The 15,144-nt window shown below is 51.6% G+C and overlaps 1 protein-coding gene across 2 annotated transcripts in view; it reads right to left on the bottom strand.

Moving 5' to 3' along the window:
- The window catches only part of Pgs1 (phosphatidylglycerophosphate synthase 1), a 40,132-nt gene that overhangs the window by 13,624 nt on the left and 11,364 nt on the right, over positions 1-15,144 (bottom strand). The window contains exons 2-7 of one of the 2 annotated variants that reach the window (XM_051159132.1): positions 13,656-13,845; positions 9,865-9,942; positions 7,976-8,075; positions 7,096-7,285; positions 6,408-6,586; positions 3,577-4,098 (exon numbers count right to left, since the gene is read on the bottom strand). In XM_051159132.1, coding sequence (XP_051015089.1) covers positions 3,577-4,098; positions 6,408-6,586; positions 7,096-7,285; positions 7,976-8,075; positions 9,865-9,942; positions 13,656-13,845 — 1,259 coding nt within the window. The remainder of the gene's footprint in view (positions 1-3,576; positions 4,099-6,407; positions 6,587-7,095; positions 7,286-7,975; positions 8,076-9,864; positions 9,943-13,655; positions 13,846-15,144) is intronic. The other variant, XM_051159131.1, reaches the window with a different exon arrangement.

Here is a 15,144-nt window from a genome sequence, read left to right as displayed (position 1 = left end):
AGCTCTCTCTCCCCCAAGCCTCTCACCTTCCCACTAGTAACAGTAGAAGCTGGAACCCTCATTCTCCGCAGCACTCTGTGTGGCTGAGCTACCCCTGGGAGCTGAGACGCGCACATGCAGGCGATGAGTGCCCATCAAGGGATCCCGGCATCCCCTGCCTACACACAGTCATAGCGCCTCCTCCCGAGGAGCCCTCACTGGCAGTGGGCTGCTGGTCACTCATACACTTGCCAGGTGACCTGCTGCTCTCTCCAGACAACACTGTGCCATAATCCCACTCTACAGGAGGCACTGCCAAACTGATATGAACTAAGCTTCTAGGTGCCATTTCCAAACGGTCTGCATAAAGAACCAACAGAAACAAGACTGCAGAAGTATCCAAAGCATGCATTCACGCACCGGGTGCATCCAAAGCATGCATTCACGCACTGGGCGCATCCAAAGCATGCATTCACACACCGGGCACATCCAAAGCATGCATTCACGCACAAGTGCTGCTGCTCTGTTAAGTCAGGGCCTCACCATCCACCCCAGGCTGCCCTTGGTCCCTATGTTTGCCCTCACTGTTGGGGTCACAAAGTTGCCCTTGGCTCCCCAGCAAATACTACAGAGCAAACGGTAGCCTTTTAGATCTCTGCAAAAAAGCTGCAAGGACCCATAGTACAGCTGCTGTTCTTCACCTGAGGCTTTCTGAGAGCAGGAAGAGTTGAGACCAGCCCAAGCCTGTCCTGAAGGAACTTGGCAATGGAACCCTGGTACCAGCTATATGGTAATCAGCAGGGGTTTTCCAGGGGCCTAAAATAGACACAAGCATACAGTATCCAGCACAGGTGTGAAGGAAATGGTCCACTACACCAACCATAAAAACCCACAGGCTCCCTGTGGACTCCCTGCTCACCCCATAGATAGAGGCTGCTGGAACTATCAACAGGTGTTCCAGAAAAGGCTGTGACCCACCACAGAGAGCAGCCACTAAACAAGAAAGAGTGCTGGCCGGGCGTAGTGGCGCACGCCTTTAATTCCAGCACTCGGGAGGCAGAGGCAGGCAGATCGCTGTAAGTTCGAGGCCAGCCTGGTCTACAAAGTGAGTCCAGGATGGCCAAGGCTACACAGAGAAACCCTGTCTCGAAAAACTAAAAAAAAAAAAAGAAAGAAAGAGTGCTGGCCTCTCACCTTAGCAGAGTAACCTCTGACCTCTAGTTCCAGGCTCTAAGGCAAGAACTCTACTCAGGAGAAACTGCTTCAAGCTAGTTGTAATCTCAACACTGAAGAGGATCAGAAGTTCAAGGTCATCCTCAGTTACACAGAAAGTAGCTCAGGCCACATGAGATCCTAGTTCAGAACCAATTTTTCAGCAACATCTACCCCTACTTAGCTTGACCACCTCTTCCTCCTTCTTACATACATTCTAAAATCCAGATATGAGACTCTTCATGCCTCCCCACTAATCCAACACTGACAGGAGGCAGGGCCCCACCCACATAGGACAAGCAAAAGGGAGGCGGGGAAGAAGGGAGGGAGCATGGGGCAGGAGCACACAGTCCGGGAAAAGGCGAGGTGAGAACACTGGAAAAGCCAGTTGGGTCTAACCGGGGAGTCCACACACACGCACACTCACTAGTGTGGCTTCAGGAGCACCAGCAGCAGAGTCAGTCACACCTGAGCCCTGAGCCTCCCCAGCTGCAAGGCTGGCTGGGGCCTGAGGCCAGTGTGCACCTGGAAGAGCCTGCGGCCTGGCCTGCGGCTGTGCATGGACCTGTGAACTGCAGGCCTCCCCAAAGTGCTGGCTTCCCTCTGCTCAGCTCTTCCCTCCATGCCCCACCCTTGGGCTTTGTTGTCATTCCCAGAAGGAACTAGGCCAACCTGAAAAGACTTTCCACACACACCCTCTGGCCAGCCCTACCTACCCAGAGATACCTGACCGCAAGCTTCACTCAGCCCACGCGCTGAGACCAACAATGGGGCAGTCACTTCCCATACTTGCCTGGGCAAAAATGAGGGCTTCCACATAAGGGGAAGAGCCAAAGTCTTTGGGGTGTTCTGTCCTGTTGGGGCTGATAGCGCTCAGGCTTGGCCCATGCACAAGGAACACACCCCAGCACCACAGGATACAAACAAAACAAAACAAAGCACAGTGAGATGGGTCAGTGGGGAAGATGCTTGCCACCCAAGCCTGAAAACCTAATGCTGATTGACGGGTGAGAACTCATTCCACGGCTGTCTTCTCGCCTTTACAAGATGCCACGGCATTGCAAACTCCACCAACAGACACAAGACATGTCAAAAAAGTAGTAAGTACAATAGAAATACCACACTAAATTCAATACAGTGATTCAGACTGGGACGGGCCAGGGACCTCACTGTTTCTTAAACTAGATCCCCACCAGCCAGGTATGGTAGCAAATGCCTTTAAAGTACTCAGGAGAAGATGGCAGGTGATCGCTATAATTTCGGGGCTAGCCTGGTCTACACAGAGTTGCAGACCAGTCAGGGTTTCATAGTGACCCTGTTTCAAGCAACAGCAGCAGCAACAAAGTAATCCCCATGGAAAATGCTGGTTCCCCAGAGTGAAAAAAGTCCCATCTGAAGAGGCAGAGATGGCCTCAAATCTAAAATCCAGACCCGTGCTCTGAGGCCAGACACAACAACCCTGTGCACTCACTGGAGAAGCCAGAAGAAGCCAGCATTCCCCAGACACTGTCCACACTTCTGCGGACATAGACCAGCACTGGGTAAGGGGAGTTCTTCAGACAGTCACCCCGAGGTAGGCAGCAGCAAAGGCGCACAGGGTGAACTGTTGCCAGACACACATTTTCAACATGTCTCATTCACACTCAGAGAGGTACCCTGAGGACCTGCCTCATCTAGGCTGCAGACTATACATACCATGGCTACGGCAGGGCTGATCCAGAGCACTGGCTGGATGCATAGCACAGCTCAGCAGAGGGCACCTGCCTAGAACATACAAGGCCCTGGGCCCCACTTCAGAGCCACAAAGAAAAATCTGAACTTTGCGTGACTTCCACCATGTAAGGGCTATACCTGAGAAGATGAAGCCACATGGGGAGAAAAAGCAGAGAAACTAGCCAACAGGAAGAGAAGACATTAGAATGAGGAAAAGACAGAACTAGGCTATCCACGACAATCAGCAGTCTGCACAACAGGCAGGCATGAGCCTGATGCTGAGACAGGCCTTCCACGGTTCCTTGTGTTTCTTTTAGCAAACATTACATGCGCATGCTCCTCACAGCTGCCAAGGCGGCACTAAATTTAAGTCAGAGGTAGAAGTAGTAAAAGCCTTAGGTTTGGTACCTAGACCCAGAGCAGGGGGTGCAGGAAGAAATCCACTGAACCGTTTCCATTCTTCACATTTTGTTCACATGAAGGGGAGTATTATGTACAACTAAAAGCCCTAAACGGGACCTGGGACAAGCAGGAAGTACCTGCAAGGGCTGCTGTAAGGATCACAGGGCAGGGCTCTCTCCTATATGTAAACACAAACACCCCAAAGCTCAGTGAACCAGGAGTATGGGCGTCCCCACGGGGTGGAGGGCCCTCTGACCAGCTACCATGTACCTTTGGCATGAAAAGTCCAGCCCCTGCGCCAGTATTCCTGAAGCTGGACCCGATCCTGCTGCCCCAGGCTACACACTTCACTGTAGAACTGCCGCTCAATGTGCACATAGGCAGCTGGGATGGCGCCAGCCACGCCCTTAGCCCCAAAGAAGCCATTGACCTCTGGTGAGGCTAGAAGGATCTGATACTCGGCTCGAGTGCCTAACACCAGGTCCATGTAAGCCTGGGTCAGGTTGAAGTAGCCAGTGGTGAGGAAGACCTTAGCGCCCCGCTCAGCTTCCGTCAGCAGGGTCTCAGTGACGATCTCATCGATCTGAATCTCAAAGGGCTTCATCTGGATCAGTGGGTAAATCCAGGTGTCAGGTGCTGGTCTCCGGTCACCGGCAGCTGCAGCCTCTTCCTGGCTTATCAGAGAGTCACTGTGGAAGGTCTGCGCATGCAACATCTGCTGTCGGGCCCTGGCTGAATGGATCACGTCCATGACCCTTTTGTTGGCTGCTCTGCAGTATGCAGCCCGGTCACCTACAGAAAACATAAGAGGAGACGGAATATAGAGAAGCAGAGTAGTGAGTGGCACACACCTACACCCCAACACTCAGGAGGTGGAAGCAGGAGGATCAGGGGGCTAAGGTCATCCTCAGCTATATATAGTGAATCCAAGCCCAGTCTGAGCTAAAAATCCACCGAGATTGCTGGCTCACAGCACACACCACATAAGCACAGACTAAGCTCAAGAAGCAAAGAAGGCAGTGGCCATCAAGGGCCATGCTCACAGGACCCATTAAGCAGACATAGCAGGGCATGACACAAGTAATTTCAGCTATAAAAACTCAAAAACAGGGAGAGAAATATGGGGTGCCAAACACCAGTGCTGTGGTGGCCACTGTGACAGGCCCTGAAACTGCACCTATAGGGTGGCTGTCTGGTATGCACGGTGTGTGCTTTAGCAAGAAAGTTTAAATAAAACATATGTCGGGGTCAAGTGAGCAGCACCTGCATTAGCTTCATGAGACCCTGTCTCAAAGGAAATTAAAAAAAAAAAAAAAAAGCCAGCATGCACGCCTGTAATCCCAGCACTCGGGAGGCAGAGGCAGGCAGGTCCCTGTGAGTTTGAGGACAGCCTGATCGACAGAGCAAGTCCAGAACATCCAAGGCTATGCACAGAAACCCTGTCTCAGAAGAAAGAAAAAAAAAACTGATGATGAATTAAGAAAAAGGACAAATGTTCACATGAAGAACAAAGCAGCAGCGCACAACCCAGAATGCACATGGCAGGAAGCGCGGTCACCACGTGCAGAAGGCCAGAGGGCAGCTCTGGGCTCTGCAGGAACACATGTGGACAAGACACTGGAGGGAAAACACAACTGTCATTAGACAAGGAAAGCTGAACACTGACCACTCCTGAAGTCGGGGAGAATGAGCAAAGCAACGCTGCAGCATAAGGAAGGGGCCAGCGCCAGCAGAGAAACACAAGGAGACAGCAAGTCTTTGTCAAGGCTGGTTAGAAAAGAAAAGCAGCAGCTGGGCCTGTAATCCCAGCACTCGGGAGGCAGAGGCAGGCAGATCTCTGTGAGTTCAAGGCCAACCAGGTCTACAAAGTGAGTCCAGGACAGCCAGGGCCACACAGAGAAACCCTGTCTTGAAAAACCAAAAAAGAAAAGAAAAAGAAAGAAAGACAGCACAAGGCAGGGGGTATGCTGTGTCACACAACACAGTCTGCACTGAGGATAGGGACAGACACTTGAGTGCCTCTTAGGGCTGGACTAAGAACAGAAAAGAAGGGCTGGAGAGATGGCTCAGCTGTTAAGAGCACTGTCTGCTCTTCCAGAGGTCCTGAGTTCCAATTCCCAGCAACTACATGGTGGCTCACAACCATCTATAATGTGATCTGATGCCCTCTTCTGGCCTGCAGGTGTACATGCAGACAGACTACTGTATACATAATAAATAAAGCTTTAAAAAAAAAAAAGAAGACAAGAAACCACTGTGCAAGGAATCTGCCAGAGGGAGCAACAGCCAGACAGCCAGACTGTCCCTGTCCTAAAAACAGCATGTCTCAACTGTCCTGTCCCTCCAGGTGGTGCCTGGCCTGGCACTGTACACCAGGGCTTAAACATTTTTTCAAGGCCCAGACAGTACGTATTTTAGGCTTGGGGATCAAAAGACAAATCTAAAGACACCCAGAGGAAAAGAAACTTTGCACAAAATGTGTAGCCAATGCACTTCAGTGCACAGTGACAGGAACTAAGCAAGCGCTCCCTGGGGCGGACAGCAGCCTAGCTGGACAGCTTAGACAGTCAGAGCTGCTGGCACTAGGCAGGGCTGCCAACAGGAAGATCACAGGACACAGGGAGCCTTTCTCCTCACAAGGCCCAGGTTTCAGTGCTTCCCCAAGTTGTCCCCAAGCTGTGGGGACTGTTGCACACTCAGCAGGGGCCCTGTAAGGAGAAGCCACAGCCACAGGAATCACAAGCATGCAAGTGCAGCGCAGGCATGATAATGCACGCCTTTAATCCCGGCAGAGGCAGGCAAATCTCTGTGAGTACGAGGCCAGTCTGGTCTGCAAAGTGCCCAGAGAGGGCTCTCCCGTTTCACTTTGCAGGCAGGCGGCCACAGGCGTCAGTGAGGCCGCTGTGATAGGAGACGTGGGGATGAGGCCAAGGTGAGAGGGCGGTCAGTAGGCAGTCTACTTCCTCTAAGGACCGGGCAGTCTCCTGGCCCACCTGCCCTATGTGTAGGACCCAAGCCCAGGCCGGCCCCTGCTCACAGGGCATGTAAGAGCCTGTAAGTCACGTCTACCTGGCCTCCATTTCCCGGGGCTGGGACCCTACCTTTGTAAGGGTGCACCATCCCATCGACGACCTCCACCGTGTCATCACCCTGCAGCTGCAGGGACACGTCCCCCACGGCATCCACCAGGTCTGTGAAGAAGTCTGCGATCTCAGCACAGTCCTGCAAGAACACGTAGCGGTCCTGGCGGTTGGTGAAGTAGGAGTCACTCAGGTTTGCACTAGAGAGAGGTAGAGTCACATGAGGATGCAGCTGTGTGCGGCTCGTGAGCCAGGCGCGGGCTTAGTGGGTGGGGAATGACAGCCCCACGAGGGCATGAAACCAGAGCAGCCACTGAGCAACGGCCATGTGCAGGACACCAGCCAGGACGATGTGAGTAACAGGAGGAGCAGAGATGGCGTCCCACAAAGGAGCCAACCCAGGCAGAGAACAGGCCCTGCAGTGCACATAGCTGTCTCTCAGTGACATCAGGGCGTCCATCCTGCTCGGTCTGTTATTCTTGTGCTCTGGGTGGCAGTGATGGGTCCTCTGTGCTCTGTTCTCCTCACATGAAGTGAGGAGCGTAGTCGCAGGGTCACCACGAGCAACATGAAATGGTGCAGGACGCAGCACAGTGGCTTCCAGAAGAGGGGCCCCTGAAGAGGCGATGCCACCTACAGCCAGCACAGCGGCTTCTCTAAGGACTCAGGGGCAGATGGACCCGCAGCTAGAGAACATGGCAGGGCTTACCCACTCAAGATGACGTTGTTATCAAAGAGGTACACCTTGATGTGCTGGAGGCCGATGGTCTCATTGAAGCGCTCAGGGATAAGGAGGCGGAGGAGGCCTCGGAGGTTTGGTGTGTGGAAGAGCGAGACGCGCACGCGCTCTGGGAACCTCTGCAGGAGTGGAAGCAGCATAGTGCGAGAGTTCTTCCTACCTGAGTAGAGGGCAGAGGACACACCTGTAACTCATCCCCCTCGCTCACTCATCATCCCCTCACTGGGAGCCTCGATTCTCTGGGGCGTGGTCTAACCAGGCACAAGAAACCTGCCAAACTCCAGGCAGAACCGGCCTCAGCTGTACTGGCCTCCCTCCTCCTGGGGCATAGCCCCACTCCATGCTCTGACCTCTCACCCCAGCTCCAGAAGAAAGCCTATCATATCAAACTGAGCCAGCATGACATCAACTCAGATCTAGTCCATAGCCTGCAGCGTCACTTAGAAACTTCAGTGTGAGTCCCAGGGAAGGAAGCAGGCTGCCTTCCAAGAAACAGGTATCCTTAGAACTTTGCCTCAGCCACCAGGGGCCTCCACAAAAGCCTTAAAATGTTTTATTTTATTTTACTTTACTTTGAGACAGTGTTTCTCTGTGTAGCCTTGGCTATCCTGGAATCACTCTGTAGACCAGGCTAGTCCTCAACTCAAGGAGATCTACCTGCCTCTGCCTCCCAAGAGCTGGGATTAAAGGCGTGCGCCACCACCGCCAGATAGGAAAGCTTTTTCTGCCTATACTGTTTCAAGTTGGACTACAGAAGGAACACTGACTGAGACAAGCAGGTAGGCCTGGGCAGGTCTGTTACAGGACAAGCCCTCAAACCAACGAACATGAAGAAGTGCAGAGCACTTACCTCTTGAGCCCCGGGTGAAGTCTAGGAGAATGGAGACCTTGAGGTCGGAGGGGAACTTTGCTTGTAGTGACTTCTCTAGAGAACTTTCCAGACAATCCACCTGGAATCAAAGGAACACATGTGAGACCCAGAGCTGCGTGTGCACCTAAGGAATCTATCAGCTCACTGCCCTATCTGGAAACACCAGAACAACTTGTGTGAGCCGTTAGCTACCACCAAGCTCCCTCTCCAGCCTGGGTGCAGGACAGAGGTGAACGGGGCTTGACAGCCTGGGTCTGTAAGACACCAACTGTCACACCTCTACAAACACAACTGCAGTGCCTCCCTCCTAGGCACAGGTGAGTATCTGTTGAAGGGTGAGTGAGTCTGAGGTGTCGCCTCCTACACTTTGGACGGTATATCCCTCTCCCATGGGAGATAAGCTTCCCAAGCTGGCAGCAGCACACAGGATGACTGGAAAAGAAAGGCTTCCTCACTCCAAGTCAAAGCCGTGGGGGGTACTCGGGATAGCCTACCTTCCCCCTTGCTCCACCCGGGATACCTGCATTCCTTCCCAGCTCCTACGCACCAGTCTCTAACTACAATAAATCCAGAAAGAACATAGAATACAGGCAGTAAGAGCACTGGTTGCTTTTCCAGAAGTCCTGTTCAACTCCCTGCCAACCACATGGTGGCTCACAACCATCTATAATGAGATTTGGTGCCCTCTTCTGGTGTGCAGTCATACATGCAGCCAGAATATAGTGCCCATAATAAATATGGTATACAAAATACATAAATAAATAAATCTTTAAGTGCCGGGGGGTCTGCTCAAACTACTGTACCAACCAAGGACAATGCATGCAGTAAACCTAGAACCCCTACTCAGATCTAGCCAATGGATAACACATTCTCCACAGTTGTGTGGAGAGCAGGGACTGACTCTGACAGGAACTATGGTGCCCCCTATTTGACCACTTCCCCTTGGTGGAGAGGCCTGGTGGCACTCAGAGGAAGAGTAAGCAAGCTACAAAGGTGAGACTTGATGGGCTGTGACCATATGGTAGGGGAGGAGGAGGCCTAGGGGAGGTAAAAGAGGGGGGGCGGGGATGGGAAGATACAAGTGAGGGGCTAACAACTGAGGTGTAATCTGAATAAATTAATCAAATTTAAAAAAGAAAAGTGCCAGACACCGGACAGATAAGCCATATTCACAGGCATCCACTCCACCCAGATGCTGCCTGTCATGACCACTCTATAGCCAGCCAGCAGCTCTAGATGTGGTAAATGGCTTCATTCCTCCAAGCCCTGCCTTCTTCACAGAAAGAAACTGCTATGGCATGCCAGTCAGCCCAGGTAGAACAAGGCTGGCTAAGCCCTGGCACCCACTGCCAGCCTTGGCAAACCCAGCAGCCAGATGGCTAGCTAGCCAGCCCCAACTGCTACATTTGGGCTCATCTGCCTAGGACACAGAAATCGAGATAGAGTTTCTCTATGTAGCCTTCAGAAAACATTTCCTAAAATAGGGTATCGAGTAAATATTTTAGATTTTGTGAACCAGAGATGGTCTCTGTCAGGATGACATCACAGGAGATGAGTGTGGCCACGCCCCACTACAGCTGTCCTGTCACAGGTAAACATCTTGCACCTTATATGATTGACATTCTTTGGTTTTCTTTCAGTCTCCGGGAAATGCAGGTGCCGTTCTTTAGAGGCCACGGACCTGCTACAGTCTCTGGGCTACAGCCAGGCAGAGCAGGCCAGAGAGCCCTGCAAGGGTAGAGGGGAGGTGGCCTCCTACACTGTCTTCATGCACTGCTGACACACGGCATCTAGAGGCCAGAAAGGCAGCTAGAATCAGCCATGACACTGTGAAGCTGCTGCTGGGACCATCTGCCCCTAAGCCTTACCAGTTCCTGTTCCAAAGGTCCTGTTCCCAAGTAGAGGGATGCCATCACAACTCGCCGTCTGGCTATTTTTATCTGCCCCTAGACGAGGAGAAACAATTCTAAATTATGTTCACTGTTTTCATAGTCCACTTGGAGGCAATCACACTCTAAGCTGAATGGCTCTACATCCTCACATTGATACTCCAAGAAGCCCAGCACCTTCCCAAAGGAGAACCCACAACCCGAACTCAAAATATTCTGCAAAGCAAGACCCAGTCTTGTGGGAATATGGAGAGGTGCCTTTTGGAGGCCCACAGAGAATGGCAAGGGCGGCTCCTGAGACTCCTTGAAAGGTCCTGACCCACTGCACACAGCGTTCATCTACTAGGACTCCTAGCATGCTGGGGAAGTCTCAAAATGGGTCCGAGGCTAGGGCAGTGACTGCTTCCCCCTTCCTTACAGAAGTCTCCTGAGGTGACCTCACCCGCCACCCCATCTCCCACATTTCCCGAATGATTGTTACTGGTACTTGAGGCTAGCATGGGAAGGACTGCCTGGCTTTCAATCATTTAAAGGCCCTCACACTGAGCCAGGCGTGGTGGCACTTGGGAAGCAGAGGCAGAGGTAGATCTCTGCTAATTTCAAGGCCAGATTGGTCTACAAAAGGAGTCCAGGACAGCCAGGACAAGAAAAACCCTGACTCTAAAAAACAAAACACTGGGCTGAGCGGTGGTGGCACTTTAATGCCAGCACTTGGGAGGCAGAGGCAGGCAGATCTCCGTGAGTTCGAGGCTAGCCAGGGCTACAGAGTGAGTTCCATGACAGTCAGAGGTATTATACAGAGAAACCCTGTCTTGAAAAGCCAAAACCAAAAATCAAACAAACAACAAAAAAAACCAACACACACACACACACACACACACACACACACACACACACACCACGGCCTTTACACTGAACAATAAGATCTTCACCTTTGAATCTGATCTCTCGAGTATGATTCCCAGGATTCTGAGTGGGTCTGTCACTCCTCTTCCCCTAGCTTCCTGGTCCCCACACTGCCTAATCCAACAATAAAATACAATACAACCACTCATGGATGAAGGAGAGAGAGAGAGAGAGAGAGAGAGAGAGAGAGAGAGAGAGAGAGAGAAAGGCGTGTTATGTATTTATGCATGCATGTTTGTATAAGTGTTAGTCACACACAAGTGTGTAGACATGCATATGGGGACACAGAAATACCTTGGATTTCCCCCCATATGTTTTGTTTATTTTTGAGATATGGTGTCACTAGCCTCAACTTACCAAGTGGGCTCCGCTAGGTGCTCACCTGGCCCTAGAGTCCCACCTTTTCCTGCCTTTTCCACAGTGCTGGGACTCAGCCCCTCATGCTTGAGAGGCAAGCACTTTACCACTGAGCACTCTCACCAAGCCAGGATGAAAGACATCTGTGAGCTAGGTGCAGTAGCGCATGCCTGTAATCCCAGCACTCAGGAGGATCTCTGAGTTTTAGGCCATCCTGGTCTACAAAGCAAGTCCAGGACAGTCAGGGCTACACAGAGAAACCCTGTCTCAAAAAACCAATAAACCATAAAGAGAAGAGAGGGGAGCGGGTATCTGTGTGCCCTGATGAGAACTCACCCCATGACGTGCTGCTGAGAACATACACACAATCTCACCTACACATCCCCACAGCACACAGCTGCACACAAGTACATGTATGCACATCCAAAGGAGCGTGGAGATCCTCCCAATACTTCTGACCTGCAGGACTGGTGGGAAGAGCAGTATGTCTGCAGCTACACCTGCCAAAGTCCAGCTGTCTGTAATCAAACAGGGATGCATGTATGTGCATGCATGCACCCACACCCAAGAAACTACAACCAACACATCTCAAGTTGTCTCAAGAGCCAACCCAGGCTCTGCCCCAGTCCATGAGAATAAAGGACCCCATCTCCAAAGTCCTAGGCAGCCCACACCCGAGAAGTGGCAGCCAGCACACAAAGAACAGCAGCACATACCTGTAACAGCAGCCCTAGGGAGACAAGATCAGTTCACACTAAGTTAGGGGCCAGATGGGGCAACATAAGACTCTGTCTCCAAAAACCCAAAGACCGACTTCAAAGGACACAGGAGCATAATTAGGAGGGGCCCAGGCACCCAGCTCATGCTGCAATTTAAGAAGGGATGTCCTGTAGCTGGGTGTGTGCCACACGCCTGTAATCCCAGCACTTGGAAGGCAGAAGCTGGCAGATCACTATGAGTTCAAGGCCAGCCTGGTCTACAAAGTGAGTCCAGGACAGCCAGGGCCACACAGAGAAACTGTCTCGGAAAGAAAAGAAAAGAAAAGAAAAGAAAAGAAAAGAAAAGAAAAGAAGAAGAAGAAGAAGAAGAAGAAGAAGAAGAAGAAGAAGAAGAAGAAGAAGAAGAAGAAGAAAGAAGGAAAGTTTCCTAACCAGCTTTGTCCACACAGGAAGCTGGGCCTATTGACTAGATAGAGGTTTAGGCACAAGGAAAAAACAGCATCCTCAGGCTGCTACTTCCTTTGTTTTGCTGTCTATTAAAACGTAGTTTGTAGAGATAAAGGTGAAGGAAAAAGCAACAGGCCAAGAGTCCGTTCAGCCACCACCACCAAAGTGCACATGGCTGCTCACTGCAAACCCCCGGGACCCCCATACAACCCCTGTATAAGGAAGGCACAGAACCAGCCAGAGGCCAGTGGGGCCAGTGTCCATCACAGGAAGAGACACACGCCCTCAGAGTCTGCTGATCCCCAGTCTGCCCTCCTGTCCAAGGACAAGAAAAGGAGGCCTTGCCTCTCCGCAGCTAGCCCCTGCTGATTCCTGGACTCTTCAGCCTCACCAGTGCAGGCTGGTGCAGAGCATGGCCTCTTGCCCAGAACCTACCACCTGGAATAACCTGTTTCTCCAAGTGACAGGAGCAGAGAGCACACTGCAGGAGTGTGCTCACAACAATGAGGGAGACGTAGAGAAGCAGGGTCTCAGGATCCCCCATGGGCACTGGCCTACACACGGCAGGAACCCAGCTCAGCCCTGCCCATGGGCACACACATAAAAATGAACCAGCCAGAAATGGAGGTAAGTGCGGATGACACAGGCAGAGGATGAGAGGAGACTTTCCACAGATGAGTGCTCACTTTCTACAGAGATGAGCCTCCCCCAACAAGGCCTCCTGCTGTCTCCTAGTAGCCTGCTGGCCTCCAGCCTTAGCAAATCTCCGTGTCAGAGCCATTGCTAGTATGAATTCAGAGTTCACATAGTTAAGATTAATTAGTATAGAATTACCTCATTCCAATTAGCAGTCCAAGCATGAACTAGACGTGTAAAAAGCAAGCCCTAGGTGCCAAGGAAAGGCAAACACACGCCACAGACAGACTCCCATTGATCCAGTACCCCAGGCCAAAAAGTGCGTGTCTCCTGATTTGAAGGCACCCAATGGCAACTGCATACCCAAGAACCCGTCTCGGATCTCCCAGGCCACACATCTACCATAATGATGCTGCCACCTGGGGCAGGGGTCCTCATGCACATCCCCATCACCTTTAGCAGAGATGGACTGGGGGCCTCCAGTCCTCACTGCCCTTCAGCCTCAGGGTCTAGTCCTGTCCTCATTCCTCCCTGCTCTGGGACACTCGCTACCCAGGGAGGCCTCTGCTTGGAACACAAGTCAACCACAGATGAAGGTGAAATCTCACAGCGGGAGCCACAGGCACCACCTAAAACAGGGTGTCGGGACGCGCGGAATCCTGAGACCCCCTCCAGTTCCTGTCCTTGGTCCCTCAAGCAACTTACCTTCATGAGCTCGAAGAACTCTGCAGGGGAAGAAAGCACCCTGACATGAGAGCTGGAGACTCCGAATTCTGGGACCAGGTTTCTGATCCACTGGAACCTGTGCACACCCTCAGGACATAGGCAACAAGGTGGGGAGGTGACCTGAGGAACAGTTGGGGACAGCAAAGGAGCCAGTAACAGCCATGGTGACCTGGTTAAAGAAACATGCAAATGTTTGTCAAATACCTCTGTGAACTAACAACTGTTGGAGTTGTGACCATTTCAGATTTTTTCATATAATTTAAGCCCTCCTTCCTCCTAGCACCTTGAAGTGGTTGGTGCTGCACAAAGTGACAACGCCTATACACAAACCAAATTCACTCCCAGTAACTCAGGGACCAACGAAGCGCAGCCACAGAAAGCTCACAAAAGTTCCTGCCTGGCTCCATCTGCCTCTTTAACACAAACCCACCTCAGAAGAATCCTGCCTACTGGTAGGGTACCTCCCTTTGAGTTACTGGTCAGGGAAGGCCCAGAGGCCCTCAAATAACACAGGCAACTGTTCTCCCCTATTGGTTGTCTCCCATAACTACATAGCAAGACCCTACTGCTGTAGTGCATAGAAATCCATCTGGAACTGACCTGAAGGCCTCCTCCCTTCTTAGTGGCTTTAACAGTGCTGAAAAGGTGCCATGCTCATCTCTGGAGGAGAAAAGGCATCAACAGTCTTACCTAGCAATGAGCCTGTCAGGATAATGTGCCTACAGTGCAACAGAGGCATGAAGGTTGGGGGTAACCTTCTGCCCAGATGTGAGGCCTGCTCCACAGGAAGGAACTCATCCCTGGCACTGTAAATCTGATCAAAGGCCCATGTCTTGGGAAGTCATAGGCCCTAAGGGGAACCTATTAGTGTTTTTTTGGTCTTGTTGTTTGTTTTTTGGCTAAATGGACATGTTGTTAGATGGCCTTCTACAGATCTATGGTTATATCCATGGTTTTCTCTCAGCCTTGGCCAAAGAAACCTTTCTGTAGTGGCCAGCAGTTAATGCAGAGGCTTGAAACTGACCAGAGAGCTGAGAATAAGTGCTTCCTGAGCGTTCAGCCCTAAAGGGGACATCTATCTCAACCCCATCAAGGCTCACAGCACATCCAGGAAGACAACAGAAAGGATTTGAGAGCTGCTGGGTAAGGAGGAGTGCTATGAAGTGCTGTGACATGGCTGTTGCACCATAAATTCACAGCAGCCATGGACGCCAGCACAAGATCAGTCAGCATTGCAGAAGACAGCACGAAGGACTCAGTGGAGGGCGGGTGGGGGTGGGGGGTTTGGAGCAGTAGCCCAGCGATTGAAGGCATTCCCACAACATCAGGCAGCTCACAACACCTGCCAACTCCAGTTCTGGTGGATTCAACACCCTCTTCTGTCCACTGCAGGCATGTGCACATGTAACCTGAGTGGGAGTCTACACACACACAGACTCAGAAGGGAAATAAAAATAAAAAAGGAGTC

Source organism: Acomys russatus, chromosome 16 (assembly GCF_903995435.1).
Source record: "Acomys russatus chromosome 16, mAcoRus1.1, whole genome shotgun sequence".
NCBI lineage: Eukaryota > Metazoa > Chordata > Mammalia > Rodentia > Muridae > Acomys > Acomys russatus.
Note: the sequence above shows the minus strand (reverse complement) of the source record. Positions and strands in the feature narration are given on the sequence as shown.